Raw genomic sequence first — 27,487 nt, forward strand, 5'->3', positions numbered from 1 at the left:
TATTTTTTTTGCATTAAACTTTATTCAAACGATTTTCAACACTTTTGCTTCACAGTTTATGCTTTTTAACAAATGCAATTAAGCAACTTACCAGCAACAACATATTGGTTTGTTATCATTTGAGGGTTTTATCAGTAAAACTGTTTCTATCCTTTTATGTTGCACTGTACACATAGCAAACTTCATGCTTTTATTTGGTGACCAAAGACTTATGTGATACAGTGGATGAATGTTTGTGATGGCTTTTGGAACTGAAATAAACCTGCAATATGATTTGTAGACTTCTATCGTTATGTATCATTTTTCGGTCAAATGTAAATGTAATTTTACACGAGCTTGATGTATCATAAAACCCACAATGAGCTCAACGTGCAGCTGGTAGTAGATTTATATGGACACGAACAACGTTGTTACAATTCAGTAACGTACTCCAATTAACACAAGTGAGACTGTAAATGAGACTTTTACAATGACTCTGCATCGCCACAAATATGGATTCGAACCCTGGCAACTCGGGCGTCAGACGAACTGTCTACCACGAAACCAAAGCAAGCATTGTGCAAGTTAAAGTGAATGAGATGTTGATTGAAGCCGTTCATTGTGTCCATCAGATCTGCTGTCCTATCCATCCAACTCCATTCACTCACTGGGTGGGGTTCCCGACTTCCCATAATGGGCAGGGACGTACTCGTTGCGTCTTCTATCCCCCTATGTCTGTTTTCCAACTTGTTTTCTGTCTTTGTCTCGGGATGGGATGGGATTACTTGGTTTTGTCCAGGACCTGGCTGGGAGGGAAACAGTCAAATGTATAGTTCGAGTTTTGGGAGATTATATTTTTCCCTTGTAAATCATCTGTCTGTTATGCTCTTTATTGTTTTGTTTACATATTATTTATGCTTTGTAAACATTTGAGTGTATCCCTCTTTGTTGGGACCTGTGCTTGTGTCTGAATGAGACGTTTAGGTGATCTCAAACTAAGTACTTTGATAGTGGGCTCTTGGAATCTACTGTTTCCTATTTGAAACAAATCCCCTTTGCCTTACTTTTTCTTGGGTGCTCTAATTGTAGTTTCAGAACTTTTTACTATCCCATTTTCTTCCTTTTTACTGGCGCTGATATGACCTTAATGTGTTGCAAGCGCCGTAAAACCCTTAAAAACAAAACAAAACAAACCAAGTCCATTCAGTGGTATACAACAACAACAAATAAACTCCTCTGCCTGGTCCCTTCTATCTCTGATCTTAACCTGGGTCGTCAGGTTTCTAAAGGGGTCGGGGACTGCAAAAACAATGGCGCACGGAGCAACTGGGAATATTTTTTGCCGTGTTTGAGTCCCAGGTTATTTCCCTGAGCGCCCCTTCTGAGGGATGGACCTTCCCAGGAGTTAGTAAATGCGTTGCTCGGCCACTTCACTCTACGCACACTGGGATAAGCTTCGACACTATGGCCATGAAGCTCTTAATCTTAAGGACTTACTTTATTTTAGACAATTTGGTGGTAGCTCACTTGAAAATGCACTCTTAGGTATACACATATATAAACATATACTGGGCTCCCTAAAAGGGTTTTTTAATGTGGTCTCCCTAAAAACATGTTTTTACCAAATGTCTCCTTAAAGCTACAGAAACACTTAGTAAAACATTAGGGGGACCGAGTAATTTTCTATATACCATTGTGATCATCAAGCATCAGAATTGTGTTCATAAATCATTGTAGGGAATCAAACTATACTCATTTGAACAAAGATTGAACAGTTTAATCAATTTGAACAAGACATATGCTTGGTCCTCCAATTGGTGCATTTCACAGTGGTCACCTTAATAGTGGATTGATACTTATATATATATATATATATATATATATATATATATATATATATATATATATATATATATATATATATATTATTTAAAATATTTACCACAATGTTTGGGGCAGTCTACATCGATGTTTCAGGCTTAATTTGCCATCTTCAGGACTGAGTTGTTTTGTTGACTGTTGTTGTTTCTTGAAGTGGTTCCGGTTTGAAGTTAATTAAGAGGAATTTGCGCCGATGGGGACACTTTCCGTAGATCTCATTTTTCATGTTGAGTGTGGCTTCATGAGGTTGTTTGATTATGGTATATTTTTCTTCCAGGCATAAGCTACATTGTTTTGATGTTGGTGTGTATCCTGTTGCTTTAGATAAAATTTTCCATGAAATGTTGTGGTCTATTTTGTTGTCTTTTAATTTCCAAATATGTTCGCTGAGTTTTGTGGATGTTTTTTTGTTAGTGTTTCTAAATGTTGAGGTGTGGAGGTTGTATCTTGTTTTGAAATTATTTTCTGTTAGTCCTACATATTTTTCTTGCTTGTTTGTTTTAGTTTCTGTGACTGTGGCTTGGTAAATTAAACTTGATTCTAAGCATTGTTTGTTTAGCGGGCAATGTTCTTTATTTCTGCAGTTGCATTTTCTAGTGGGTGGGTTTTGTTCTTGTCGGTGGTTTATTAATATTTTTTTGTTGTGGCTTGAAATTATTTGTTCTATGTTGCGCATACACGAGTAACTTATTTTTATGGTATTCCTGTTGATAATTTTATGTAGCTTGTGGTTTTTTGGAATGTGTTACAATTAGTTTCAGGAACTGCTGTCCTATGTTTGTGCTGACGTTTATGTCGAAAGGTGGGTTGAACCAAGTTATGTGTCGTTTTCTTGTTTTATGTTCTTCACTTGTGTGTTGGGGTTTACATGAGAGGGAGGCGTCTGTGTATACAAATGGTGTGTTGTATCCACTTTTTGTGAGTGCTTCTTTGTAGGGGGTGGCTGCGACGTTGAATATCTCTCTGTTTTCCGAAAGTTTGCTCACCCTCAGTGCAATGTTTTTTGGTATGTTTTCAATGACGGGACGGGGGTGGTTGCTGTTTTTATTAATGTAGCTAATGGTGTTGTTTGGTTTTCTGAACGGTTGGAATGAATTGGATTTTATGTCGAATGTGATGTCGAGGAAGTCAACTGTTTTTTTGTTTGCTTCTATCGTGATTTTTAAATTGTTGTTTTAGAATATTTTACAGATTTGTTTTTTGATGTTTTCGTTCGCTCTTGGTCGTCTGTTGGTTATAGCGAGTCCGTCATCTCTATAGAGGCCGATGTATGTGTGTGTATGTTGTAGTTGTGACAGGATGTAGAGTCCGACCAGTTCGCATGTTTCAGCACCGTCGAACGAACCCATTGTTACGTCGAAATCATTGTGTCGCTTTGTCCACGGTGTGTTGTCGTAGTATAGTGTGCTGTGCTTGGTGTGTTTGATGATGTGTTTTTCCTCTTCTGTGATGTTGGTGTATTTTGCTGCGAATTCCAATGCTTTGTTTAGTAAGTCTGGAGTGATGGAGGGGTAAAAATCGCAAATGTCGAAAGAGATGAAGGTGCAGTTTTCTTTGTTTTGGATATTTTTGAACCATTCAATGACTTCATCGGTGTTTTTCCACTGGTTGAATTTAGTTGCTTCTTTGACGTTTTTATTTATTTTTTCTAATATCTTTTTGCTGATTTTTCCAATTTCAGATTTGTATGGATTTATTAGTCTACATTTTGGATTATTTTTGAAGTCAGGCTTGTGATCTTTTAATGTGATGAACGCTTCTCTTCTTGGTGCTATATCGATTCGATCGCTAAGGTCAAGTCTGTTCGCTATATTCTTATCTTCTTTTGTGATCTCTTCGGTTCTATGTGTTCTGTCTTTCTTATAGTCTTTGTTGATTTGTTTGTGTGTCATTTTATCATATTCCTCAGGTGTCATTTTATAATAGTTGTTGGATTTGTCGGCTGGTATCAGAAGTTGTTTTTCTTTGTTTATTTTCTTCACATCGTTAGTCAGTTGGTTTTGGAAGTTGTTATTTTTGTTTTTGAACTGCACACTTTGAATGAGATCTAAAAGTCCGTCTTCTAATTTTTTAAATTCAGGTATTGGGGGGGGTGAATTTGTAGAGTTGAAGCCGTACGTTTTTTTGTGGGTGGTTTCTAAATGTGGGTTCAGAAAAAAGAATGTTCTCCATCGTAGATTCTTGACAAATGTTTCTGTTCTTGCTATTAGTGATTTAATGTAAGATTTTCTGTTGCAGGTAGGGATATTCTTTGTAGAGTATGGGAAAGTAGTAGGTCTAAGTTGTGGCGTAGTATCCATTTTGTGTCTAAGAGTGCTCAACGGTGCGGAGCTGTGTATTGAATCGTGTTTGATACAAATATGGTACGAAAAGTGCTCGACATGTAGTAATGGAGCGAATTATTATTTAAAATATTTACCACAATGTTTGGGGCAGTCTACATCGATGTTTCAGGCTTAATTTGCCATCTTCAGGACTGAGTTGTTTTGTTGACTGTTGTTGTTTCTTGAAGTGGTTCCGGTTTGAAGTTAATTAAGAGGAATTTGCGCCGATGGGGACACTTTCCGTAGATCTCATTTTTCATGTTGTTCATGACAAATAATTTCAAGCCACAACAAAAAAATATTAATAAACCACCGACAAGAACAAAACCCACCCACTAGAAAATGCAACTGCAGAAATAAAGAACATTGCCCGCTAAACAAACAATGCTTAGAATCAAGTTTAATTTACCAAGCCACAGTCACAGAAACTAAAACAAACAAGCAAGAAAAATATGTAGGACTAACAGAAAATAATTTCAAAACAAGATACAACCTCCACACCTCAACATTTAGAAACACTAACAAAAAAACATCCACAAAACTCAGCGAACATATTTGGAAATTAAAAGACAACAAAATAGACCACAACATTTCATGGAAAATTTTATCTAAAGCAACAGGATACACACCAACATCAAAACAATGTAGCTTATGCCTGGAAGAAAAATATACCATAATCAAACAACCTCATGAAGCCACACTCAACATGAAAAATGAGATCTACGGAAAGTGTCCCCATCGGCGCAAATTCCTCTTAATTAACTTCAAACCGGAACCACTTCAAGAAACAACAACAGTCAACAAAACAACTCAGTCCTGAAGATGGCAAATTAAGCCTGAAACATCGATGTAGACTGCCCCAAACATTGTGGTAAATATTTTAAATAATAATTCGCTCCATTACTACATGTCGAGCACTTTTCGTACCATATTTGTATCAAACACGATTCAATATATATATATATATATATATATGTATTTGTTTTTTTGTTGTTTTTTTTAGTGTACAGGAAATAGATCTCACCAGTTTATTGGATTAACAAACTGCATCATCAGGAATTTTTTTGGAGTTATCTCTACCATGCTTTAAGTGTTTGTACATTTATTTAAAAAAAACAACGAATGATGCTTTATCATTGGTATTATTAAAGAGTGAAAGTAACATAGTTTTCATAATTCAACATGAGCTTTTTATGTATAGAGAGAGAAGTATCCACTTAATGCGCTTAAAGCACAATACAAGAGGTCACCAAGTCAACAGCTGACACGTAGGATGAGACATTACGATGGCTGTTGGGCTGTTACAATGTTGTTTTTTTGTTTTTTGTTTATTGTTTTTCCAACAGGGACTGTTAATGGCTAAAAACTCATTTTTCACCTGAGATGAGAGTAAAGGGCCTTTTCCGTGGACAGAACTTTGTGCCGCCCCCCCCCCCCCCCCCAGTGGGATTTGAACCCAGGATTTATCTATCACAATCTAAGTGCCATAGACCACTCAAGGCTGCTTTTGTGATCATTGTTGATATTGTTACATCTATGAATTGCTTTCCTTCAATAGATCATGGAACACATACAATGTCCTTGTGTTTATCCCAGGTGCAGTCAAGATTTATTATTTTTCTGACCCCTTCTCTGTGTCCACCCAGCTGTAATTTGGTTGCTGGGTCTGATGTTTGATCTGATGAAAAGTACTTTGCAATAGACTAGAGTCCTATCCAAAGGGTAGCAAGCAATTACTATTGTCTGTTTTACGCTTTAGAAAACAGGCTTAACTTCGGCTCTATGGGGCCCAATGACTCTGAACAACTAATGCTGATCATTTTAACTTTAAATCCACGCTTCATCGTCTGGTTCATCCCGACATAATACTGCATTAAGGGGATTGGTCATATATATAAAGACCTGCCTAGTGCTTCAAAAAATTTGTCGAAATACAAATTTTTGGCTCCAACTATAGAACTACATTCGCCTTTCTGACTCAATAAATCTTGTTGAAAAGATAAGTTTAGTTCCGTAGAACCTATATTCAGGATTTTAGACTATTTTTTGGATCATACTGATGGCAAATTGTTTATTTCTAAAGCTATTTAAAGTGAAGTTTTCTTCTTTTTTTTTCATTTTTAAACTCCACTTTTTGAAATTTCAAGTAGGCAGCTCTGTATATAAGTGAGTAAAACTGTTATTTATTTTTTTATTTTTTATTTTCCTGATACACTTTTAACTGTACATTTAAAAGCCACCTTTGTAACCGTTGTTTTTTGGGTTTTTTTTTTTTAATCCACAGAAATAAAGTCCACCCAACATCCCAACAGAGCAGTGTGGATAAAGGCTCTCCGCGTTCACAACAATCTCATCGGAGTCATTCATCTATCGATCAGGCAGATCAAGAGGCTGAAGATCCAGCTGTTGAAGGTAAGTAACTTCTTTAAAGATATTTTATCACGTGTTAAAGGAAAATAGCAATTATTTGATTTTATTTTTCTTAATTTTAGAGATGTTGGATTGTTTTATTAATTAACAAAAATGAATATAACAGGTTCAAAAAAGAACTAAATTCGTTCAAAAATCTTATTTTAAAGAAAAGACGTGCTAAATATTTCTCTGCCATTAATTGGGTCTTTTATTAATGTATTTAAGTTTTCTTATTTTTTTTTTTGTAATGGCTGAAGAATGGTTTTGAGCACAAAACATTCTGTGTTTGGTATTTAGTTCTTTATTTTTTAATACTGCTATATTCATTTTTGTTCATTACTTTTTTTTAGATTGTTTTGTTGATTACTTTGTATTTTTGGTTACAAAAACCTTTCACAGCAGTTGGTGAGGTCGACATCAGAATGTAAGCATAAAATGAGTGCACCTCGGATCCGACGAAATCTTCGATCCAACAAAAGCTTTTAAAGTCCCTGTGCTCTCCCCAAATTGACTCTACTAAATCCACCTTGCATTTAACAAACTTTATAACTCCATGCCTTGCTACAATAAAGTAATTAAAACTATGAAAAGGATGCCGAGTGAGGACAGTACTAGCATTAAAAAATATCTTGCATTGACTTTAGAACTCAGGGAGCTTTATTACACACAGCCATTGTCTGATAGACCTCTTTCACGTTATAAGACACTAACAATTAGGGCATAAGGGTGGGATGGGGGGGGGGGGGGGGGGGGGGGGGCATTTCATGCATGTGTGAGTGTGTATGGCAAGTGATGATGTGACTCAGTCCTGCTGACACTCACAATCACTGTCACATAGCAATGTAATAATTTGTCTTTAAAGAACTGAACAAGTGTGTATGAAAGGTGCCAGACAAAGCAAGAATGAAAAATACAAGAAAAAAAAAAAATCCTAAAATAATCAGTCAACTTTGATTTCTTGTATTTTTATTTAATTTCTTAATTTGATAATTTGTCTTTGTGTGGTTGTCTGCGCATTGTAGATTGGGTGCATATGCGCATAATTTTGAATGGTGACGTGTAATTGAAGTCCATTTAGTTCACATTTTTAGCATTTAGTTTCTTACATTAGTAACCTCAAGATTGATTTTTTTATTTTTTCTCCTCAGGGCATCAGTTAAAAAGTAGAATCTTTTTTTTTTTACTTTTTAAATTAAAAATTCCCGTTGTTTCAAGCACAGTCACATAGCAATGTGGTAATTTGTCTTTAAAGAACTTAACAAGTGTGTATGAAAGGTGCCAGACAAAGCAAGAAAGAAAATACAAGAATACACATTTGTAGCATTTAGTTTTTTACATTAGTAATCTCAAGATTATTTTTTTTTTCTCCTCAGGGCATAACTTAAAAAGTAGAATCTTTTTTTTTCCTTTCTTTTTTAATTTAAAATTCCCATTGTCATTCTGTTACAGAGAAAAAGCACACACCACTATTTGTAGAGAGAAGTCATGGTGCCTATGACAGATCTGGTTTGATCTCCTGGAGTCCTTATAGAGCCTCTGATGACACAGCTTTAATTTCACTGCCCAACACTCAGGTTTGTATTTTGTACAAGTTAATCTCACTTACTGATATAATATATTTGTGTGTTTGTATACATATGTATGTACAGTACAAGTACAACCAACTTATACGACATCAACATCCCACAGATAATGATGTCTCTTCAAAGTCACATATTTTTCCTTCTTCTTTATATTATTAGTGTTTTTCAGTGCTGATGGTTTTCCTCGGATTTGTGGGATTCCGCGATTTTTGATTCAGAGGAGAAATTTTCTCCTTTAAAAAAAAAAAAAGATTACATTTCCCCCAAAACACTGTGATGACATTGAGACGTGATGTGTGATGGAACAAACAGGTGCATTTACACAAGTTAGCTAGAGTCTCAATGATAATTTTTCATCTAAATTGCTCTAAAAGTGTGGGTTGATACAGTAAAAATGGGGCTTAAAGGCAGTCCTTTAAAATTGTCCTCCATTTTCACTTTTTCTCACCATCAGCACTGATTTATATATTTAATATTACGCAGTAAGATTTAACAAATCTGGCATAAAGCTACATACAGAATTTTCTTCCAATATAAAAACACCTATTGTTTTATAATTCCTCCACTGTTTTACCTTCTGATAATACATTTCCTGCCTGACACAAACATACTTGTAAAGTAGTTCTAGTCTTTCAGAGCCAATAGGCCCATGGAGCCGGTATTTGTCTTGGTTTCTATAGCATGAAACAGAAATTAGCTATTGCTTGACACTCTTTGGATAGGATGCTACCAAATCACTGCTGGGCAGGCAAGGTGGTCAAAAAATAACTCGACTTCACCATCCGGGATCGATCTCAGTCCCTTTGCATGTGAAGCGAGAACTCTACAAATTGGGCTATTGGGACTCCCAACAGATCTGTAAAATGTATGATGTAATCGTTTTCTAACGATAGCACCTCAGTCTTTTTACTCTTTTCATTATCATTTTGCACTGAATGTAAGTATATTCACCAGTTAACTGCCATTCTATTGAAGGACTCATATTTAAAAATTTGGTCAGAAAACTTGTCCTTCAAATATCGATAGATTTAAATGACCCTCACCTTGGCAAAAATTCTCAAACCTAGGACTTTATGGAGTCATCCTTAAAGTCCTAGGTAGGAGAATTTTCCCAAGTGGAGATTTAAATCGATCTATATTTGGAGAACAAGATTTCTGGCCAAATTTTAAAATATATAATTTTCCAGAGTGCAGAACTGGTCAAGTCAAGACATAGGTTGTGAAGAATTTTAAGACAATTTAGTAGGTTGCCACCCCACAGGTCTGAAAAACCATAAATAGTTAATATAAAAAACATTTAAGTCACTTTACCCACCTACAAGCCTTGACAAAAATAACATGAAGTAAGCCCTTGTGTTGACAGTTTTTTGGGGTTTTTTTTCCTTCATTCATATTAAAAATTTAATTAGGGACGGGAATTATTTTGATTTTAATATCATCAAATATCAGGTAAATTGACAACTCTTTTATCTTTTTTTTTTTTTTTTTTGTTTTTTTTGTTTATTTTCGTCAGACCAATCTCAATACTGTGGCACCCCAAGGAGACCCTATCAAAGGCACAACTGTGTTTTCAGAGAGCCTTCCCAACAGTCTACAGTCCAACTACTACACAACCCTGCCAGGAGAACCCATCGTTCTTCGTACCAAAGATATCGATGCCAAACATCAACCTCAACAAAATCACACCTATCAACACGATCAACATCAATATCGTTCGAGAGATGGTGACAGTATTAATGTAAAATATAACAGTTCTGCTGTTCTTGGTGACCCCGAGGTCAGAAGTCATAAAGGTCATGGTGGTGATGTTGATGAATATTATACACCGTATTACGGAATGAGCTCATATCAGGAGCTTCCACCATCATCTGTCATTCCCAATTCTCATAATTCATTAATGAGTGACAAACATCAAAATGTCGAGAACACTTATTCAAACAAATATTTCTACTCTAATAGTGACCAAGTTAATGATTTAAATTCTGTGAATAGTGAAGGACTTAAGTCTCATACTGTTCCAAGTAGAGGTGGAGAGAGTCATGGCAAAGATTTTGTAGATGTGATCAAAAATAGCATACAGCCTGGAGCCTCACCGCAGCCTCTTATTCATAGTTTGAGGGAAGAACTGTTGAATTTGTCCAGGAAGAAGGGTCTGTCATCATCCGAGTCTCCTTACAATGGGTCGGGTAGAGGCGAAAATGGCTTGGAAAAAATATCTGCTTCTTCCAAATTGGATGGAAAGCCACCCTCTGGTGTGACCTCTTCAGGACAAGACATTTATTATAGGAATAGTAGGAATAGGCATTTGAAGACAGAGTTGTAGAGTTGAGTTAGTGAAGAGTGAATGTGGCCTTTGCTTTGAATGATAGTAATAGGATACAATTTCTTAGTTGTATTAGTCTAAATTGTATGGAAACTAATGAATTTTAATTGTGCAACTACTGCTATGTGACCTCTTCAGGACAAGACATTTATTCTAGAAATAATAGAAATAGGCATATGAAGACAGAGTTGTAGAGATTGCTCAGTTTTCTTCTTAGTCATGACAGGGATCCTTAGTTGAGAGGGAAGCAGTCAAATGTATTGTTCTATTTTTATTATTTTTTTTTCGATACTATGTTTTTCCTTGTATGTTACCTCTCTAATATACACTATTATAGTTATTAGAACGTATGAGTGCATCCTTCGTAGCGGGATGAGACTTTTAGGTAATGTCAAAATAAAGACATTGGTGGGATTTTCTGTTCCCTATTTTTTACTGGCACTGAAATGACCTAATAGGGTCTTTGACCTCCTATGGTTGGCAGGGGGTCATGCTGTGTCTTCTGTATCTGTTTTCCAAGTTGCTTTCCGTCTTTGTCTTTTAATGGAATAACTTAGTTTTGTCCTGGCCAGGGGCCTTGACAGGAGAGGGGGGGGGGGGGGGGGGGGAGGAGTCAAATGTATAGTGGGAGGTGTATATAGGGAGATGATGTTTTTTTTCCTTGTAAATCATCTCTTTGTTATGCACAGTTGCATTTTTTTTGTTTTAAATATATATTGGTTTGTAAACATTTGAGTGGATTCCTCCTCGTGGGATCTTGTGCTTGTGTCAGGGTGAGACTTTTAGGTGACCTAAAACTACATAAGTACACTGATAGTGTGCTCTTGGAATTTACTTCTGTTCCCGATTTGAACCCTCCCCCTTTGCATTTCTTTTTCTCGTGTGAATCTATAACTTTTTTGACTGTCCTATTTTCTTCCTTTTCCAAAATTATGTGTCGCAAGCACAGTAAAAGTCTTAAAAACAAAAACATAAAACAAATGACATAATAGTGTGGCAAGCGCCGTGAAACCCCTAAAAATATTAAGTACTTATAACTTGTTGATAAGCCACAGTGTCTATCACTGCAGTTTTATATTCTATTGTGATAAGTTAGAAAGAGATCTGATACAAACCTTTGAACATTCCGTTAAAAATAAATAATTTTATTTATGTATATATTTATTTTATTTATCTATCTATTTATTTAGTTATTTATTTATTTATTTATTTTGTTGTTTATTTATTTGTCTTATGCTGTAATTGAGATAAATCTTAAGACCAGTATATTGTAAATAGAGGATACATTTTTATTTGTTTTAAAAATACTTAATCTATCATAATGATCAATGTATATAATATTGCTATTTTTAACGACTATGAAGATATAATAATTTTGATTGCTATTAAAAAAAAAAAAATACCATACATGAATAATCTGTTTTGTGAGGTTAGGAAAATTATATAATTTTAAACCTGGTTTCGTTGTTTGAATTAGTTATGCTGGTATCGTCTAAGGTTGTTGTTGTCGTTGTTATTATTGTTGTTGTTGCTAATGGTGTTGATGTTTGTTGTTGTTGTTGATGATGATGTCTATTGTTTGCTGTTGGTGGGTGGTGCCTTTTTATCCCCATGGTGGACCAAGGAGATCACTTCTTCGGCCTCTTTTATCCTTATGTATCTAACCATATTATTCACAACAAATCACAAAACAAAACAAAACCCAATAGAACAATAACAAATAAACCCACAGTGCATCCTGAAAAAAATAACGGTTTAACGTATCAAATTCCGGGAAGGACACTGTCATGGGTGGAAGGATAGAGGCGGGTGGGGGGTGGCTTTTTATTCACAAATATATTTCTTTCTTCAACATTTTTGAATTTCCTAATTACTTCTCTGAATTTTCATGCAAAATAAACCCAACACGGAATAAAACACTTAGAATTATTGTTCTACGTCAGAGAATTTATTTTTCATTCTAGATTGGATTGATTCCGTGTCATTGACACTTACGCATATTTAGAAAAGAACTGTAGCAATCACCTTTGTGCACCGACAGTACGATAGGTCTTTCAATAGATTGACGTCTCTGGGGGCTGTTTGTTATTTCTCTCTCTCTCTCTCTCTCTCTCTCTCTCTCTCTCTCTCTCTCTCTCTCTCTCTCTCTCTCTCCCCCTCCCTCCCTCCCTTTGTATTCTAAATTTTCGGGTAAAAAATAAAGACAATAAAATGGGGTTTTTTTCTGATTAATTTTAATAACATTTATGATAATGGACATAATTTTAAAAAGTGTGTACGCGCGCGAGAGTGTTTGTATTTGTTCTTGTTTCTTTGTGCAAGAATGTATGTTGATGTAATTACCCGAGACTTATCCTATAAAAAGGCATCCATGTCAATAGCTTGCCAGGCATCGCATCAAGAGGTCACGGAGGAACCATCAATTTCACAACTCACAAAAAGATAGAAGTACCTACAGTGTAGTAAGAAATGGTAATGATGAGCCACTCTGTCAAGACCCTATTTCATCGTATCGTGAATTCATCCGAAAAATCCAGACAGTCGGCCCTCCAAATTTGAACCGCTTTCACAAGTTTTTAACACGTGATTTAAAAGAAAATGGAGATGATCTAGTTTATCTGTTCAAGTGCTCGAGGTCATTGGTCACATTCCAAAATGTACTCAAAATGACCTACATAGCGAAACGTGTTCACAGTTTTCCAAATATTTAACATTACTATTGGCCATTTTGTCCAGCTTGACGCGTGTTTCAGAAACAAATCATGTGATCAATGACTCGATTGGACAAATCCTAAATATGGATCGCTCCCATGATCGTAGAAGCTCAGTGGGAGCGATCTCTATTCAGGTTTTCGTCCAGTCAAGTTAGCAACATATTTTTTGCTTTAAACGATTGGATATTTCTTAAATGTAAACACGCTGATTTGTTTATGATAAATGTAAACATACCTATGTGTCGAGCTGAACAGTATGACCAATTGTGGTGTAAGATATTTCAAAAGCTGTGAACACTTTTTCACTATATGAGTCATTTTGAGCACATTTTGCAATGTGACCAATGACATCGAGCACACTGCAAGGTAATATAGATCATACCCGTTCGTCGGATACAGTGTAATAGACACTTATATAACCACGCCTCCCGGACAGTCTTAATAATGCAATCAATAGAAGTGGTTGGTAAACATTACGAACTACATGTTTTACTATAGATGGTGTCTGAGTAATATATCCACTGTTCTACCATTTGATCAATTCATACGATGCACTCAGGCGATTTACTCACAACATTCCGCCAGTCGGAAATAACGTAAGCATCACCACACAATACGGTATGTCCTTGACCGATTATAGTTTGGTTGATACATTTTAATGAGAACTAATAAAAATGACTGGCTAAAAACAATACCAAAGAGATAAGGGACGTCAATTTCGTTCTATCTATAGGTAGAACGAAGTTGACGTCACTCGGGTCTTTGTTATTGTTTTTTGCCATCCATGTTTATGAGCAATTTGCACTTATAAATGAAACTATAAACGTTCAAGGTTACCCATAATTTTGTGTGTTGGTCCGTTATATTTCCAGATGGCCATGTTGCGAGTTTCCAAGCCAAGCGCACAGTATCTAGTACCAACACAGAAAACTCTGTTTAAACTTAAACGTTTATAATATGATCGAGAAAATCGTGTGATAACTAAGCACCCATTGGATAATAAAAACAATAACAATGATCATAGCGAGAGAGAGAGAGAGAGCAAAGAGTGTGTAGGGTAACGTAGTTACCAAGAGCTCTCACTTCTCTTAACCGCAATGCTATTGTCGCGTGCCAGGCGAGACAGCGAGGTGGGTGTGCTCCGCGTGTACCATGCGCGCTAGGCTTACTGATACAATGAAGAAAATACGAGTAGAAGACGGAAGATGCGTGGCTTCACCAAAAGCGGGAAGTGAGAGCTCTTGGTAACATAACAATCGTTACCTACACGCTCTTTGGAGAGAGAGAGAGAGGTCGATTTCATTCGCGTTATTGTCTATAAACAACAAACTATGTTTGTCAGAGCACGTGTGAAGGTGTGTCACAAATTCCATGTTTTGATTGGTTAAAAACCTGGTTAGTTTTATGCACTACTGCGCCAAGACTTTGTGAAAAGCTAGCAGAATAAAAGGTCACCCGATTCACCTGGCAGGCCTGTAATAAAGATGGCTATTAACTCTCTCCTTAATTTCCAGTATTTTCCCAAAATGGCAGGTTTACCCAGCAGAAAAATTGATTTTTTAAACTCAAATAAGCTCTCAACAAAACAACATTATGTTCTTAGTAATTTAGCAAAGATCATTCTTAAAATTGTGTGATGTACAAAATTAATCTGTATAAGAAATAACGTATATTGTGTCGTAACAAATGTGACGATTTTGCTGTAGGTGGTAAGGAGAGGGTTAAGCGAATCTAAAACTTAAATGAATCTTTTTTTTTACTTAACTCAATACAAGCTGTTAGCATAGACATTTATCAGACAAAAACAAAACAAAACAAAGCGCTAATTTACACTTCTTCCACCGTATCAAATGTATTGTAAAAATTCAATTTTGTTGCACACCCGAATAGTTAATGTTAATAGAATTTTATTAAACAAGTTTTATCTTTTAGATAGTGACAATTCTGGAATGCCGCCCCCTCGTTTCACGGGGTCTCAAACTGAAGTAGAATGGCCTGATACTAAAGTGACTCATTCCGTGAAGCCTTGGGCTATGGGGTACCCTGTAAAGTAACAGTCTCCTTATCTTCCTCAGCAATTCAAATCGTTCTTGTTTGACTTTCTCACTGGGTTCATCTAATTAAGAAAGAAAAAAAAAAAACCCATAAAATTATTGATATTACGGTATTAGTAATACGTTTGGTATCGTAAAAATATTAAGATTAATAATTAAAAATCGATGCCATTAGTTTCGGTAAATTATGCTCGATGGATCAATTCACTGTGAGTCTCCCCTAGCGGGATTCAAACCAGAGACCTACAGGCCCACAAGCCGGGCTTCATACAAGTCCTGAAAGTCACACATGTCAGCTCCAGCAGAGCACCCATTTTGTCAGTCCAATTTTTATCGGATTATTTTCATTGTGATATTTTTGGGAAGAAGATGTAGAAATCTCTTTTTTCATAACCATATCCATTCAGACTTTTGATTTTCCTTAAATTGAAATTTACTATTAACTCACTCAACCCTAACACCGAATATATCCGTAGTTTACTCAGATACTTTTACCGCAAGCCTATTTATTGCATTTTTATGAGACAAATTATAGGCGTAGTATCAAATCTCATGTTTTTAGTTTTTACATGCTAATGATAGTTGAATAAAACTATCTATGTACATGCTCATTTTTGATACATTTTTTCCAATTTTGAAAAGCAGCAAAAATTTCTAGGATTGAGTGAGTTAATTTGACTCTGGGTTAATTTGGCCTCGTGACATAATCCTCTTAATTCTTTATAATTATGTATCATTATATTTTAACACAAACATCTTACCTCTATATAACCAGTCGTACAGCCTCTTCCCCCTTTCACCTACAGAAGAACATGAAAGATGTAAAGAAATGAGCTTATTAATGTCAGTTTCTTGCATGAGAATTGTTAATCTGATTATTATTATTATTTATTAAAATTTAGCTTTTATACAGCGCAACATAAATTAAACGTGCTGAAAGCGCTTTACAAGTAGTCCCTATCCATCAGCGACACTTAACATGTAGGACTAAAGCTTTAAAAAAACTAGATCTTTTATATAGCGCAATATCCACTAGATGTGCTCAAAGCGCTTTACAAAGGGTTCTCGACCAACAGCAACACGTGACATGTAGAACGGGACTTGACGCTTGTTAGGCGATATTACAATTTTTCTGACAGAGACAACGCTGCTGATGGCCAGGCACACCTGTGTAAGGTTAGAGACTGTGAATAAAGAGCATTTTCCTATACTCCGCTCAGATTGGGACTCGAACTCGGAGCCTTCTAATCTGAAGACGAGTGTCATACCACTAGATCACATAGCCGTTCATGAACAATGAACGTTTATCTGAACACTACTCTTTCATCATTTTCTTCGCTTAAAGGCAAACGAAATCACAGTTGCAAATGAACATTTATATAGAGCAATATCCACTAAACGTGCTCAAAGCGATTTACAAGGGGTCCCTAGCCAACAGAAACACTTAACATGTAGAACAAGACATGAAGCCTGTTAGGCGATATTACATTTTTTCAGACAGTGACAACATTGTTAACGGCCAGGTACTCATTATACACCTGAGTACGGTGAGAGAATGTGAGTAAAGAGTCTTTTCCAAGGAATCAACTATGCGCCGAGCGAGGCTCGAACCCAGGACCTTTCGATCAGAAAGCGAGTGTCATACCACTAGACCACATCGTCGCAAAAGGTAAAAACTCTGAGAATGTTTTGAGGATTTTTCCCTTATATTAAATGAGTAAACTTTTTCAGATTTTTATCTTACTCAGAGACTATGCGATCTAGTAACATGGCACTCGACTTCGGATCGAACCAACAGGTTCAGAGTTCGAGTTCCCCCTGTTCTGAGAGGCGTATAGTTGGGTCCTTGGAAAATGCTCTTTACTCACATTCGTTAACCTTACTCATGTGCAAAATGAGTACCTGGCCGTTAACAGTGTTTCCTCTGTTGGGAAAAAAATGTAATATCGCCTGACAGGCGCCATGTCTCGTTCTACATGTTAAGTGTTGGTGTTGGCTAGCAACTCCTTGTAAAGCGCATTGAGCACTTGGACATTGCTCTATATAAATGCTTTAGTTCAATGCTCAAGTTTGAATTAATCTAGTGCAGAAAAGTGAGTGGAGCAGGCACTTATGTTGCTAACAACAAGAGATGAAGTGAGTAGGAAAGTGCCAGAAGACAATAGAGAATAAACATTTTTTGCGGCGCTGATGGGGGTTTGAACTAACAGATTTTATTCTCTATTGTCTTCTGGCTCTTTCCTACTCACTTCATCTCTTGTAATTAATCTAGTGCCTGCTTCCTAACTTGTCACTTGCAGAAGACCATGATTTGAGCACAATAATTTTTATAAAGAGGAAAGGAAAATCTTAATAAATATTTTTTAAAGGTGTCAATATTGCCCACCAGTTGATAAAAACGGGTGAATTGTTCCATAAATGGAATTCATCCATTGTGGAAAATAAAATAGTTTAGATGCCTATGACTTCCAATATTAGATGGAGTTGATGTTTGAGTAATAATAATAATGCTGCAGCTGCTGATGATGATGATGACGACGACGACGATGATGATGATGATGATGATGGTGATGATGATGATGATGATGATGATGATGATGATGATGATGATTATGATGATGATAATAATAATAATAATAAATAAATAAATACATTCTCTTTCTCCAAAAAAAAAAAAGTAAAAACCAATGAAAGAAAACTTACCGTTTCCTGGTATATCCAAAAAGTGCCCAGCCACGGAATGAAAGAGACAGCAACCTATCAACACAGACCATATTCCTGGCGTCATCATAAAAGCAAGAACGTCAACAAGTGCCTGTTGGAGAAGGTAAATAGAAATACCGTGATTATTTATTCAGAACAATATCCACAAAGTCTGCTCAAAAAAGTTTTAAATAATAATGTGAAAACGAATGTAAGCTTCAATTTAATTACAAAAACAGATCAAATGAACGTTTCGGGTTTCCCCTTTATCAACAAAACAGGATGAATGAAACACCACAGATGAATGAGATAATGTGGTAGTGGCTACGGGCAGCAACACTTACATTCAAAAAGTTTTACAAGTGGTGCCAAGCCAACAGCAAACATGATATAAGACGACCGATTGCATTTGTAAATAAAATAAAGATCAAAATTAAAATTCTCTTTATAATCCCCGAGGAAAAAGTTGCCTTTTGTGTCTATTCCAGGGTGGAGACTGGAATAACCTAGGCGTCAGCAGCAGTGCAGCGTCGCCAATTGATCTAGGGCGAGGGGACTTGCTGAAGACTCCATAACGCGGCATGTAGTTGAACTCAGTAGCTTTCTGGTACGTAGCAAAGCGCATACCACTGAGCCACGCTATCCTCTAAAGGCTATATTACCAGTTTGTTATTTGTTGTTTTGTTGTTATTTTTTTTTTTTTTTTTGGTGGTTTAAATAAAAAAATATTTATTTATCTATTTATTTATTTATTTATTATTTGGACATAGAAATTGCTGTTATGAGCAAAGCACACATTTTACACATTTGCTTGGTGAGATGTGAGTCAATAGCCATGGACCACTCAAACAGCGTGGTCTTTTACTATATAATAATAATAATAATAATAATAATAATAATAATAATAATAATAATAATGATAATGATAATGATAATAATAATTATTAATATTATTATTTATTATTATTATTATTATTATTATTATTATTATTATTATTATTATTATTATTATTATTATTATTATTATTATCATCATCATCATTATTATTATTATTATTATTATTATTATTATTATTATTATTATTATTATTATTATTATCATTATCATTATTATTATTATTATTATTATTATTATTATTATTATTATTATTATTATTATTATTATTATTATCTATTCTTTTACAAAGATAGGGTTGGGGACTAACATTATTCCGTGCAATGTTAATTTTTTATCATTAAGTACGGGCTATGTAGTCTTGTGGTATGACACTCGCTTTCGGATTGGAAAGTCATGAATTCCACCGTGGTGCGGCTCATAGTTGGGTCCATGGGAAGGACCCTTTACTCACATTTTGTCATCGTACTCAGGTGTAAAATGAGTACATAGCCGTTTACAGCGTTTTCTCTGTCCGAAAAAAAAATTGTAATACCACCTAAGGGACCTTGTGTCACGTCCTACATGTTAATTGTTGCTGTTGGTCAGGGGCCCCTTGTAAAGCGCTTTGAGCACATTTAGTGGATATTGCTCTATATAAAAGCTCAATTTTAAGCACCGATTTACTGGGTAGTCTAAAAAGTATAAAACTATTTTTTACAGATCGATATACGAGTAACTTGCAAACCTTTCTTAATTGCAGGCGCAATCCACATTATTCATAATCGATGTTGTATTGCCGTATTATCCGATCGCAAAAATAAGGTCACAACAGTTGCATTAAGATATCAGTACGTCTTTGTTATTAATAATTAATTATAAAACAAGCGCTGTTGACGTATGTCCGATTTAAAACCACGAATAGAAGTAGCAGTATAAACAAAATAGTAATTTAGAAAGACATTATTGAATATCTTAATCAGCCAGGTGGCTCCGTAGCGCAGTGATAAACTGTCGGATTCGAGCCCTAAATACACTGGGTTGGAATCCCATTGTGAATATTTAAAAGAAAAATATTTATTTTATTTTGCTTTTTAAAAATCATTTTTATTATTGTTATAGTTATTAGATATTTTTTGAAACTTTGATCAATTTTTAATAAAAAATTAGTTACTTTGTCGCCCCCCCCCCTACCTCCCCCCACAAAAACAAAACACACACAAAAAAAAACAAAACAAAAAAAAAACAAAAAAAAAAAAAAAAAAAACAACCTTGGTATTAATATTATTGGTATCATATTTTATAATAATTTGTCATTACCATGAGTATACGTTAACCACGTTATTTAAAAAAAAATTTTTGTTGTTTTTCTAAAAGAGAATTTTATCATTCAATTAAAAAAAACTTCTATCTTTGATTTTTTAAATTATTTATTTGTTTATTTATAATCTATGTAATTTCCACAATACATTAAAAGTATAATAGATGACTGCCTGTTTGAAAAACTCTTTTTTCTCCGCAAATATTGTAGTTCTCCACAATTAATATAAATGATAATTATGATGATGATGATGATGATAATAATAATAATAATAATAATAATAATAATAATAATAATAATATTAATCATAAATAATAATAATAATACTAATAATAATAATAATAATAATAATAATAATAATAATAATAATAATAATATTAATATAATAATAATAATAATAATAATAATAATAATAATAATAATAATAATAATTATTATTAATAATAATAATAATAAATAATAATAATAATAGTAATAAATAATAATAATAATAACAATAATAATAATAACAATGATGATACTAATAATAATAATAATAATAATAATAATAATAATAATAATAATAATAATAATAATAATAATATAATAATAATAATAATAATAATAATAATAATTAATAATAATAATAATAATAATAATAATAATAATAATAATAATAATAATAATATTAATAATAATAATAATAATAATAATAATAATAATAATAATAATAATAATAATAATAATAATAATAATAATAATAATAATATAATAATAATAATAATAATAATAATAATAATAATAATACATAAGCATACCTTTAAATTGAAATATCTGATCCCGCGATTACTTAAAGCTGCTATAAAATCTGATGACTCTAGACCTACGTACACAATTCCATATCTACATTGGACATTATACACCGACTATCTTGATATCTGGACGTTCTTGGTGAAATGTAAGCGTAGACCTTGTTACAGAATTGACTTACTTCGCTTACTAATTAACCAGTATCAACCCTCCCACTACGCTGATTGGTCTAAGGTCTACCATTCGCGGATCTCGAGGTGGTATGACGTTAAAACGACGTCTTTATTTTCGTAAGAAAGGTTTACAGTGACGTGTCGTCATTTAAGTACAACTCTGAAAACCCAAATTATTATGGGGGTTCATTGTTGTGCTGGAAATAGTCTCAATCCAACGCAAAATATGTCGTCCATTGCAGCAGTGTTAAATCAAACCCATAATAGGATTCAATAGTCGTAACGTCACTTCCTTCCTAATGACGCATGTAACTTAGCAACACTGGCTTTAAACTATCGGAACAATGGCGGACGCCCGTATGAAATATTTCCCCGGCTAGCATAAAAGCGTATCCAGAGGGGAAAAAAACATAAATTTGATCATGTTTTGACTTTTACACATTTTGATCACAAACATATGAAAAGTTCTAGCGAGCAAGAAGAATAAAAGTAATGATTTTCTTTGTTTAGAATCAAGATGACCGCCGTTGCCGGGAGGCGTGACATCAGACTACTGAATCCAATTGCGTTCAGTTGTCAGAGCTGCAAATATCTCCACGTATCGAAAATGGATCTAGATTTAGAGATATGTATAGATAATAAGCACTTGGCTAAGAAGTTCACAACATTGCCATCCGGCAGTATAACAGACCAACGCACAAAACTATGTGTAACCTTAAACTTTTATAGTCTGGTTAATACAATTTAGTGAGGATTACTAAAAAACGCGGATGGCAAAAAGCAATAACAAAGACCCGAGTGACGTCAACTTCGTTCTGTCTATACATTTATAGATTAAGCTCGGCGATTTCAGTCGGAAGTGTTTCCCCTGAAAATGTGCCAGATTTTTTAATTGATTTAAATATATCTGACGGTTATCATAATTATCAGCGTGAATGCAATCATCACTATACAATAGCTTCCGTATATATACTACTACGCCTACTACGCCTACCACTAGTACTACCACTACTACAACCACTCCTCCTCCTCCTCCTCCTCCTACTACTACTACTACTACTACTACTACTACTACTACTACTACTACTACTACTACTACTACTACTACTTCTACTACTACTATTACTACTCTACTACTACTACTACTACTACTACTACTACTACTATTACTACTACTACTACTATCTACTACTACTACTACTACTACTATACTACTACTACTACTACTACTACTACTACTACTACTACTACTACTACTACTACTTACTACTACTACTACTACTACACTACTACTACTACTACTACTACTACTACTACTCTACTACTACTACTACTACTACTACTACTACTACTACTACTACTACTACTACTACTACTACTACTACTAATACTACTACTACTACCCACCCGCCCCTATCATCCGTCCCAAGACCGCTTCAAAGACTCTGCTTATTATTATCGCTGTAGATTTTATGACGCACCTACTTTCATTACGTGGGTGTTAAACAATAGATAGTTCGAAGCTGACGTCACTCATATCTTTGTTTTTGTTTTTTGCCATCCGCGTTTATGAATAATTCTCACTAAACTATTAACCAGACTATAAATGACCATGGTTACACACAGTTTTGTGAGTTAGTCAATTATACTTCCGGATGGCAATGTTGTGAACTCCTTAGCCAAGCGCATACTATCTATAGATAGAAGGAAGTTGACGACACTCCGGCCTTTGTTATTGTTTTTTGTCATCCGCGTTTATGAGTAGTTCTCACTAAACTGTATTTTCCAGACTATAAAAGTTCATGGTTACACAGAGTTTGTGTGTTGGTCCGTTATACTTCCGGATGGCAATGTTGTGAGCTTCTTAGCCATGCCCATACTATCTATAGAATAGGTTTGTTTCATCCAAAGCAGTTGATCGAATATGTCGATGTGGTTAATAACAAAACCGTTTTTCAGATACATTTGATCACTTTATCTTAACATTGAAAAACATTTTGGTTAGAAAAGAAGAACGTATTTATATTAGCAAGAATCTATCTGGGTGAGCGTGATTATAAAGGTATATTCATATAGTAAAAATTATGTTTCGAGGCCCGAGCGTGCTTATATCCGGATCGAGCGTAAAATTGAAGTGATTATAAGTGGAAAACACTGTATATCATTCCTGCTGTTCTCAATAATGATACTCTTATATCGATCTTATTTTTTGTTTTATGATAAATGTCATTAAACCGTTGTTTTTTTAGTTTTTTTTTTCTTTTCTTTTTCTCTCCCAAAAAAAGATAATGATTTATTGGATTAATTGTTTGAAGAAAGGACGACCAAATTACGTTGATTCATATGGAAACCCAAACTGCTTCCAAAATGTTAAATCCAAAAAGAATATTTTGACCCTTAATATCTGAAAAAAGAAAGAACCGTAAACAATAGAAAGATTGATACTTCACAGACCAATGAAAAGACAGCTGACGCGAACACCTTGGACTATTTTAAAACGAAATGTCTTTAAGTCAAATAAGTCAGCATTATTGGATAAAACGAACATCTTTAGTATTTTCCTTCAATGGAATTGACATAACGGTATCGGTCTGTATTATGTGTTACTATGTCCAGACCACCAACCGAGGCCATAATAATCCATGCCAGTACCCTGTCATTTTGAGGAAATGACATACGCTGATTCCTATGTATTCATCAATCCTCCGATGGGTGTTAGCAGCTAATAACCGACGGGGTGGGTAAGTATAGAGGGAGGGACACAAGAAAAAAAATGAGGGAATATATGCATCCTCATATAGCGCATAACATGTTAAGGCACAACTTACTACTACTACTACTACTACTACTACTACTACTACTACTACTACTACTACTAATACTACTACTACTACTACTGCTGCTGCTACTACTACTTCTACTACTATTACTACTTCTTCTACTACTACTACTACTACTACTACTACTACTACTACTACTACTACTACTACTACTACTACTACTACTATTACTACTACTACTACTGCTACTACTACTACTACTACTACTACTACTACTACTACTACTACTACTACTACTACTACTACTTTTACTACTACAACTACAGCTACTACTACTACTACTACTACTACTACTACTACTACTACTACTACTACTACTACGACTACTACTATTACTACTACTACTACAACGACTACTACTACTACTACTACTACTACTACTACTACTACTACTACTACTACTACTACATACTACTACCACTACTACTATTTCTACAACTACGAGAGACATCCGAAAAGAGACTGGGATTTAAAAAATTAGAAAAATATTTAAAGCATCCACTTCAAACCCATCTATAACAGAGAGTCACTCTTTAGCTACTTTGCAACAAGGTCTCCATAAGGACCAATGCGTTTGGAAAGCGTAACAACAGCGAATATATAGTCATTTACAAAAGAAACTAGACAGTTTTTATTTGCTGTTATTTCACATAAGAGAAAACATATTGGTTCGTGCTAAACAAATAAGTGGTAAAATTTTTCTTTGTTGATATCTACACCGCATATCTTTATTGACACAAGTGAGGATCAGCAGCGGATCGACAAAAAAAAAAGAAAAAAAAAAAGAAACGAGCTATTATATAGCTCAATATCCACTAAAGTGCTCAAAGTGCTTTACAAAGAGTCCCTGACCAACAGCAACACGTAACATGTAGAACGAGACGTACGCCTGTTAGGCGATTATTTTGACAGAGACAATGACGGCCAGGTACTCATTTTACACCTGAGTACGGTGAGAGAATGTGAGTAAAGTGTCTGTTCCAAGGACTCAACTATGCGCCGAGCGAGGCTCGAACCCAGGCTGGTACCAAAGTTACATGTTGTAAATGTAGTAGTAGTGGTAGTAAGCTTCGCAGTCCGAATGACGCTTGTTGAGAATTGTGTGATTCAGTCATGGTCGATAAGAATAGCTGCTCTCTCCATCTATCCATGTTGTTAATTGTTCCCATTGGTCACGGTCCTGGGCCAGAGTTTTGAGGCTGTCAAGATCTTGTTGTGACTTTAGTACGGAGGGCACTGCGGTATTTCTTAATTCTTCAGGGATTAATTCGGCCTCATCTGAATCCAGAAATTTCTGATATGTAGAGAGGTCCTGGTTCAGGGTAGTTACTATTGATTTTGGTGGTCTCCCTACATAATTGTTGCCATGAAGGAAATATTCTGTCATTGCAGTTTGGGCTGGGATGTTATCTTCTCGACGTAAGATGTGACCAAATAGCCTTCATCGCTGTTCTTTTATGATTGTACTCAGGTGTTGGACCCTGTTTTTTCATAGAGATCAGTATTTGTAATTGTCTCTGGCAATAGATTCCGATTACACGACGTAATTGTTTGCGTTGGTATGAATCGAGACTTTCTAAGTTCTTTTTTTGTGAGGCCCCAGGTTCCAAAATTATATGTCAATATCGGAATAATCAATGCCTTGTAAATCTGTATTCGTTTATTCTCACTGATTATGTTATTTCTATTCCATAAACTTTGGAGTTGGTTGAATGCTTTGGTGGCCAGCCGCTTTCGTTTTCTGATGTCTTCATTTTCGTTGATCAAATTGCCTAGTTTACGTACACTTTTCCATTCATTAAAATTTCTGTTGATTTTTGTATATTCTGTTTTGGATTGATTTACTTTCAGATTCCATGCTTCTAGGGTATTTGATATTATTGGCAAGTATAGAGGGTCAGAAATGTGGCATTTAAATTTGTGGCACGTAAAGAAATGATCGATAAGACATCGAATATATCTCCATGACTCATATATTTTACTATACATTGTATTGTTATCATCTAAATGGGCCAGGTCACATTGTTACAGAACAGCACGAAAATACCGTTCATTAAGGCTTGGTCTTAGATGTATCTTATTATACACTTTAGTCTGATATACGTGGTGAGGCGATCACATATATTTTATTCTTGTAAAAGCATGTGATTAAAGATAGCACTGTTATACGAACTAAATCAACTACCATGATCTAAGTGGTAGTTAGAATAGATATGTACTATCTGGGGTTAGTACATGATAATTCCAACAGTAAAGGGGCAAATAAATATCGATGAAATTTTAGTCTTCTTCTTCTTCTTTACCTCCTCCTCCTCCTATCCTCCTTCTTCTAGCAAATTTAAGGTATCAGCACTCAGCTTGTGTATTGTAAGTCTCCGGTTGAGCACATTAAGTGGATAATAATTTGAAATTAATTCTTAGATTCTCCTTCTTATCGGGGAAAAATAAGATTTTTCCTCTATCAGTTATCTGCTCGTGTATTTCTCCTTTTTCTCTAACCACAAAGAACCCACTTAGAATATAACAAAAACAAAAACTAATACAGTTAATAAGTGAGGGTATTATACAGTGCAATGGCTATTTATTGTGCTTAAAGTGCTTTACAAGAGGTCCCAGGTCAACAGCAACACTTATGCAGAACCAGACATTATGACGCCTGTTTGGCGCTAATACAAATTTTCTGACAGAAACAACGCTGTTATAACCATGCACTCATTTTACACACGAGTGTGATGAGAAAATGTGAGTAAATAGCCTTTTTCCGAGAACTCAACCTTCGAGGACGCGAACTAGGGACCAACCTGTCCGACGGCAAGTGTCATACCATCACAAGACCAAAATCCCGCACTAATAAGACGACAAACTGGTTCCAAAGCATAAAAAAATAAACTGTAACTCGTACAATTTTCTAATGTTAATATTTATTCGAATCAGGCATTTCTTTCTAATTCCTTGATATGTCATTTTGTGCAATGGGTGAAAAAAATATCAACGAGTGTTGGTTGGATTAAAATCATAACATCATAACATTTCTATTAATCACCTGTTGATTTTGTTAAGATCTCTAGTGATAATAATTATAGTAATAAGAATAAATAGATTGACAGACATCGCACACAACTTGCCCTCTGGCATAACGTTCACTTGAACATTTAGCTTTTAAAAATTACACACTCTTGCTTCATCTGAACATTGAAGACTACATACCACACATCTCACGCATTGTCACAAGAATTATCATGAACAAATGGTGAAAAAAAACCCCAAAGTCATAACTTCATGTTTGACCATCTTTTCTCTGTTTTCATAAGCTGCATTTGTTAATTAATGTTATATCGAATATTCCAGACATTTATGAAGTAAATGTGTTAATGAGGCAACGGTGCTCTATAATCCGTTTAACTCTGTGTTCTGCAATGATCGTGTTTGCAGTGTTGTTGGTGATGTTAATCATAACTGATTAAAATAACAGAGAGAAAAGAATGGAAACATTAGTAATGACTTTTAATGGCCACTT

The 27,487-nt window shown here is 34.8% G+C and overlaps 3 protein-coding genes across 10 annotated transcripts in view; 1 reads left to right on the top strand and 2 right to left on the bottom strand.

Moving 5' to 3' along the window:
- LOC144978424 (uncharacterized) overlaps nucleotides 1-10,653 on the top strand; it is an 87,337-nt gene extending 76,684 nt beyond the window's left edge. The window contains exons 15-17 of the mRNA XM_078924456.1: nucleotides 6,469-6,596; nucleotides 8,046-8,170; nucleotides 9,693-10,653. Coding sequence (XP_078780582.1) covers nucleotides 6,469-6,596; nucleotides 8,046-8,170; nucleotides 9,693-10,502 — 1,063 coding nt within the window. The 3' untranslated portion in view covers nucleotides 10,503-10,653. The remainder of the gene's footprint in view (nucleotides 1-6,468; nucleotides 6,597-8,045; nucleotides 8,171-9,692) is intronic.
- A 4,453-nt stretch (nucleotides 10,654-15,106) lies between these two features.
- Nucleotides 15,107-21,226, bottom strand: LOC144978425 (uncharacterized). Its single transcript, XM_078924457.1, has 4 exons — nucleotides 20,966-21,226; nucleotides 17,974-18,085; nucleotides 16,032-16,070; nucleotides 15,107-15,332 (listed from the first exon to the last, which is right to left on the bottom strand). Exons 2-4 carry the CDS (start codon nucleotides 18,059-18,061, stop codon nucleotides 15,145-15,147), a joined length of 315 nt encoding a protein of 104 aa, XP_078780583.1. The 5' UTR covers nucleotides 18,062-18,085; nucleotides 20,966-21,226; the 3' UTR covers nucleotides 15,107-15,144.
- Nucleotides 21,227-26,874: 5,648 nt separating this feature from the next.
- The window catches only part of LOC144978426 (uncharacterized), a 49,290-nt gene continuing 48,677 nt past the window's right edge, over nucleotides 26,875-27,487 (bottom strand). For all 8 annotated transcript variants that reach the window (XM_078924466.1, XM_078924465.1, XM_078924464.1 and 5 more), the window contains one exon: nucleotides 26,875-27,487. This exon is cut by the window's right edge and continues 1,314 nt beyond it. The gene's annotated coding sequence lies outside the window, so the exon portion shown is untranslated.

The sequence above is a fragment of the Berghia stephanieae genome, chromosome 8, assembly GCF_034508935.2.
Source record: "Berghia stephanieae isolate SIO BIC M18660-M18661 chromosome 8, UCSD_Bste_1.3, whole genome shotgun sequence".
NCBI lineage: Eukaryota > Metazoa > Mollusca > Gastropoda > Nudibranchia > Aeolidiidae > Berghia > Berghia stephanieae.

Excerpts from the sequence above, each read along its gene's own strand:
- LOC144978425 (XM_078924457.1), bottom strand. The coding sequence starts at position 18,061 with ATGATGACGCCAGGAATATGGTCTGTGTTGATAGGTTGCTGTCTCTTT. Across the intron at positions 16,071-17,973 it reads TTTGGATATACCAGGAAACG|GTGAAAGGGGGAAGAGGCTG; the intron begins GTAAGTTTTCTT and ends GTTCTTCTGTAG. Across the intron at positions 15,333-16,031 it reads GTACGACTGGTTATATAGAG|ATGAACCCAGTGAGAAAGTC; the intron begins GTAAGATGTTTG and ends TTTCTTAATTAG.